This window comes from Sinocyclocheilus grahami, unplaced genomic scaffold (assembly GCF_001515645.1).
Source record: "Sinocyclocheilus grahami isolate Dianchi unplaced genomic scaffold, SAMN03320097.WGS_v1.1 scaffold2244.1, whole genome shotgun sequence".
In the NCBI taxonomy this organism is placed as follows: Eukaryota; Metazoa; Chordata; class Actinopteri; order Cypriniformes; family Cyprinidae; genus Sinocyclocheilus; species Sinocyclocheilus grahami.
In genome coordinates, this window is record NW_015507423.1 from 55509 (window position 1) to 61765 (window position 6257).

The 6257-nt window shown below is 44.5% G+C and overlaps 1 protein-coding gene across 3 annotated transcripts in view; it reads right to left on the minus strand.

Annotated features, from left to right (window-relative positions):
* The window catches only part of kdm5a (lysine demethylase 5A), a 12742-nt gene extending 11309 nt beyond the window's left edge, over positions 1-1433 (minus strand). For 2 of the 3 annotated variants that reach the window (XM_016260913.1, XM_016260912.1), the window contains exons 1-3: positions 903-1432; positions 491-568; positions 293-415 (exon numbers count right to left, since the gene is read on the minus strand). In XM_016260913.1, the coding sequence (XP_016116399.1) occupies positions 293-415; positions 491-568; positions 903-1049 (348 nt within the window). In that variant the 5' untranslated portion in view covers positions 1050-1432. Of the gene's footprint in view, positions 1-292; positions 416-490; positions 569-902 lie in introns of all 3 variants that reach the window. The other variant, XM_016260914.1, reaches the window with a different exon arrangement.
* Positions 1434-6257: the final 4824 nt, after the last annotated feature.

Sequence of the window (6257 nt, forward strand, 5' to 3'; positions counted from 1 at the left end):
CACACACTCACACACACGCTCACACACACTCTCACACACACACACACGCTCACACACACACACACACGCACGCTCACACACACAGACACACACTCACACACACACACACACACACTCACACACACTCTCACACACACACACACACACACTCTCTCTCTCTCTCTCACTCACACACACACACACACACACACACACTCACACTGTCACACATACACACACACACACACACACTCAAGACACTCAGACACACTCAGACACACTCAGACACTCAGACACACTCTCATGGTTTTACTTTGCTTAGCAGGTACAGGTCCAGCAATTTTCTCTCCACGTGAGGAAAGCACAGTTTGCAGCCCTGGAGCTCCCAGAACTTGGCGATCTGGTCGAGAAAGTTGAGCTTGACTCTGGTGAGGGCCTGAAGGGACGAGACATGAGGTGAGGAGTAAACACAGTGACCTTCACTATCACAGGACTGAGCGACTGAACTCACCTCCAGCTCATTGAGCCGCTGGATTCGAGGAGTGAAGCGGAAACTGCGCACGTCACAGGCGAAGGGAGGCTGCCAGCCCTGGAACACAAAAACACACAGCAGCTGAGTCTGTGAACAGAGCAGCTCTGTCCACACTCATGCTTTAACCAGAGCCATTGATCAGGGTACATCAAACCATGACTTATCGGTAAACAGCCGTGTACCTGCGGCCGTCTGATCTGGTGTTGTGCTGTGTTTTACTACGGTAAACAGCCGTGTACCTGCGGCCGTCTGATCTGGTGTTGTGCTGTGTGTTACTACGGTAAACAGCCGTGTACCTGCGGCCGTCTGATCTGGTGCTGTGCTGTGTGTGTTTTACTACGGTAAACAGCTGTGTATTACTACGGTAAACAGCGGTGTTGTGTAACGTTACCTGCGGCGGTCGGATCTTGCAGATGCCCGTGTTCTCGGCGATCTCCCGGATTCTGTGGATGAAGCCGAACGGGTCGCTGAAGTCCTGCCAGCTGGGCTCGAACACCGGACACTCCGGCGGAGCCTCGAACTCGCGGAACAACGCCATGTGTAACCGCTGACACACGGACCGGAGCCTCAGATCATGATCAGCGTCCGTCAGCTGCTCATTTCTGCGCTAGAAGCAAACTCGGACCGGACGCGGGTTCAGAATCAGACGATCGGCGCGTTATGAATGTTGTTGTTATTATGATTGTGATTGTTTTCCGAACAAAAGCCTCCGCCGCCGGTCACTTCATCTCGCTTCTGCGCTCGTTTCTCTGCATGTGTCGCCTCGTCCGCCTTCTGCGATCATATCCGTCAGTTACCGGAGCAATCCTCCGTGTTTAGTCCTCTATTAATCCGACCGACTCTCACAAGCGCCGTTAGCATCCTCCGCTAGCCTCCGCTCAAATGCTTCCGGAAGTGGTACCGCTGTACTTCCGCTGCATCAGCTGCACAACAACACAAGCGCTGGACGTAATACGTGTGTATGCAGAGGTTACATTCACACTTGTACATGCTGTATATGTGCAGCTAAACGTGTGCTAGAGAGGGTTCGTGCGGATATCGAGTATCCCTCTGATACAATATATATATATATATGTATATGTAAGGTCCACGCACTTGGCCCAAGGTGGCTGAAGGTTTCTTGCGCGTTCAGTCTTTTCAGCGCGCAAAGTTATTTAATTTTTGTTCATTTATTTTATTTTAGGCAAAAAATAAAATCAAGTGGTGATGATTTGAGAAGGCTAAATTGATCAAACATAGGCTATGGTCATTACTTTAAAGGGTTACTCCACCCCAAGATGAAAATGTTGTCATTAATCACTTATCTCCATGTCCTTCCAAACCCGTAAAAGCTTCGCTCGTCTTCGGAACACAATTTAAGATATTTTGGATGAAAACCGGGAGGCTTGTGACCGTCCCATAGACTGCCAAGTAACTTACACCGTCAAGGTCCAGAAAAGCATGAAAAGCATGGTCAGAATAGTCCATCTGCCCTCAGTGGTTCAACCGTAGCGTTACGAAGCGACGAGAATGCTTTCTGAACACGTAGGAAACAAAAATAACGACTTTATTTGTCTCCTCTGTGTCTCTCCGCATCACCATAATGCCATTTTGGAGAATATGAGCTGAACGCAGGCAGCGTACGCTCTTCTGTGTCAGCCGCGCCACACAGATGCACTGTTTTCTTTCAAATCAAAGCGTAAATACACAGAAAGCGTATCCTTGTGTCGCGGCTGACACAGAAGAGCGTACATTTCCATTTTCTGTCTAGTAGTCTTTGCTCAAACTCAGTCACCAAATCTGCCATAACTGTTGCCAACGAGGATATGTAACGGTCGCCTGATTAGCTGGGAGACTGATCAAATTCTAAGCTTTGTGTGCAATTAGCATTAATAAAATGCATTTAGTAAGTACTCTGGACACTGCATTTTAAAACAACTAGAGCTTATTTGCAGACCCTGCAGTCTCTCCACTACATTAAGGTGGAAGAATGCTGTCTTTTAAACATTAGAAACATGATTATGAAAGAACAAATAGATGTCAACACAACACCCGTGTTCTTTACTGTGGAAAATCACATAACTGTACCTCCATTGAGGTCTGTGAAGGTCTTTGATCCAATAATTAACACTTGTGTTTAGGCATAATTTAATAGAAGACATGTTTTATCAATACACTCGGTTATCTAAAAGAGTTATGAAGTTTTGTCAGGAAAATGTTATCTGCATAACATAGAAAAATGTAATGACATGTATAAAACTTTACGTAGATTTCATCTAAAATGTGTGCGTACGCACAAAAGCTAGATTTTGCGTACGTACAAAAGTTTTCAGATTTATAAAGCCATGCGTACGCCAGAACCCTTTATAATGCCCAGTCAGCGGAAGATTGTGCGTATGTGCATCTCCACCCCGTCTCCTCCCCGAAATAACCATATATGGAGCGTACAACGCCTAGTTTTAATATGCATAACCTCATCTGCATATCATTGCCATGCATATTCCATCCACGTGACACCATGTTTAACGCACTTAAGGGTACAATACGTCAGGAAAATATGAGATACGGACTATAAATGCGTTTTGAGACATCACTATTCTAATTTATGCAATTTGCCTAAAAGGTAAACATATATTTTAGAATGTTTAAACCCTATATTTTTATGGAAAGAGATAGGCCTTATTTTTTTGGAGCTGTCTGACTCACAGTGTGTCACGATTTTGGTTCATGGACTTCTGTTTATTCACCACCAGATGTCACCCTTTCCATTACATTGACTCTCGCACTACACAAACTGTTGCATAGCACCCCGGACTACATTTCCCATCATTCTTTGCACAATTTGCACACTGCCCTGATTGCACTCATTGCACACAGCTGTTTCTAATTACCTCACTCACTATATAACACCCACTCTAACCACATTTCTCTGCTGAGTATTGTTTAGCTTGTACCCCTTTCCGAGTCTCTGTGTTTTCCTTGTTTTGCAGTTCTTGATCTTTGCCTGTTTTCCATTTTTTTTCCCTCTCGTCTCGCCCCTGTGATTCTGTCTGCCGATCGGTGACCTACGCTAGCCCTAGGACTATACCTGTTTGCCATTGTTTGACCCTGCCTGTTTACCACGTCTCTCTATTAAAAGCTTGCAGATGGATCCACACGTCTCACATCTACCTCTGAGGGCTAAGCTTAGGCGCGAGGGTCCACGTTCATCACTCACTCAGTTCATGGATTATGCTTTGTTGACTGTCGGATCTGAATTTGTGGGTGTCGCGGAGGAAGAACGCGACGCAATGTGTGTGACCGAAGTGGTGGCTGTACCAGAGCACGCTCACAAAATGGCGGCAGCAGCGGAGCCTGATCGCAAGATGGCGGCCAAACTAGAGCACGCTCACAAGATGGCGGACACAACCGCATCTAGTCTAGTCACAGCTGTTCTTCCTGAGTCAAGTCAAGCCACAGCTGTTCTTCCCGAGTCAAGTCGGGTCACAGCTGTTCTTCCCGAGTCAAGTCGGGTCACAGCTGTTCTTCCCGAGTCAAGTCGGGTCACAGCTGTTCTTCCCGAGTCAAGTCGGGTCACAGCTGTTCTTCCCGAGTCAAGTCGGGTCACAGCTGTTCTTCCCGAGTCAAGTCGGGTCACAGCTGTTCTTCCCGAGTCAAGTCGGGTCACAGCTGTTCTCCCCGAGCCAAGTCGGGTCACAGCTGTTCTTCCCGAGTCACGTCACAGCTGATCATCCAGAGTCCCGTCACGTCACAGCTGATCTTCTAGAGTCTCGTCATGTCTCAGCTGTCCGTCCAGAGTCTCGTCACGCCTCAGTTATTCGTCCAGAATCACGTTGCATCACAGCTGATCATCCAGAGTCATGTCACGTCCTGTCTGTCACACCCAGTTTCTCAAGGTCAGTCCTTCGGTATCCCAGTGTGAGGGATGCACCACTGGTGTCTGCACGCACCGCTGGTATCCCCAAACCCACTCACTCTAACCATTCTGTTCATGAACTAATTCCCCTGTCTGAAGTGTTTCCCCTGATGGGGATCGCCTTTTGTTGCGTTTGGGCTGCATACACCTCCACAGAACTCCCAGAGGCGGCAGCACCCACTATCAGGTCTGCAGAGTCGGTGGCTGAAGCTACAGAAGCTAAAATCCTATAAGTTCATATAAAAATGTTGTAATTTCTGGATAATAATTTCATGAAATTTCAGTGCTTAACTTCATTATTCAGTGACATGATTAATCTAAATGTGTATGTCAAATGTAAAACAGACTTTAAAATCATTCCGTTTGCTTCCTTATTTCGCTCACTCCAGTAAAAGAGTGCGTACGCATGGTCTAGAGTGTCCGTACGGTGCGCACATATTTACGCCTAGCTCATTTTTTATAAATCTCGATATTAGCATGGAAGATTGCGTACACACATTTCCATGCCCATTTTGTGTGTACACAACATTTATACATCAGGCCCCAGGAAAAGCAGAGGACCTAATACTGAGCCCTGTGGCACACCATACTTGTGTTAGATGGAGTGTCTCTTCATTTACACAAGCAAAGTGGTAGCGGGTACATAGACAGGACCTAAACCATGCTATTTCTTGTCCACAAATGCTAACATAATTGTCAAGGTATACAAGATAATGTAGATCTAAAAGCTTTAGAAGAGAGATGTTACTTTAATAAGCACAATCTCGGTGCTGCAATGGGGTTTAAATATTGACTGAATTTTCTCAGAGATACTGTTATTCTGCAAAACTGAGCACACTTGAAAGGATAGTATATTCCTAATATTTTAGTCCCAAGCGGTAAATTTATGATCGGTCTATAATTAACCAGTACACCTGAGTGACAATTTTTTCTTTTTTATGGATAAAGATTTGAAGTTTAAAAGTTACTGGGATTTGTCCTAAATGAAGCAAACCGTTGACAATAATGAAAAAAGTTTCTGAGATTACAGTAGCTTTTTCAGTATCTTAGTTACAGTATCTATCTGGTGACAAAAGATCTAAAAGCTTTAGAAGAGAGCTGTTACTTTAATAAGCACAATCTCTGTGCTGCAATGGGGTTTAAATATTGACTGAATTTTCTCAGAGATACTGTTATTCTGCAAAACTGAGCACACTTGAAAGGATAGTATATTCCTAATATTTTAGTCCCAAGCGGTAAATTTATGATCGGTCTATAATTAACCAGTACACCTGAGTGACAATTTTTTCTTTTTTATGGATAAAGATTTGAAGTTTAAAAGTTACTGGGATTTGTCCTAAATGAAGCAAACCGTTGACAATAATGAAAAAAGTTTCTGAGATTACAGTAGCTTTTTCAGTATCTTAGTTACAGTATCTATCATACTGTTTTTAGTGTTGATGATGTGTGTTGGATGTGATTCTTTAAATGTCTAAACTGTTTGGATGTCTGTTGCTTTGTGCCAGTAAACTGGTGTAAATTTTTATTTGTCTTTTTGCCTTAGATCTGATGCCGCTGAAAGAGGAGAGTGAAGTACTGAATGAAAGGGAAGAGAAAAATCTGTTTAAGAGTCATCATGATTTCATAACTGGAGAAAAATCTTTCAGGTGCTCACGAACTGAAAAGACTTCCACACGAAAAAAAGCTCAGAAAACTAGGGGTTGTTTCACCTGCTTTCAGTGTGGAAAGAGTTTCAGTCAACCTGACTACGTTAGAGCCCACATGAGAATTCACACCGGAGAGTAGCGTTTCGCCTGCCAAGAGTGTGGAAAGAGTTTCAGTCAACCAGATTACCTTAGAGCACATGAGAAT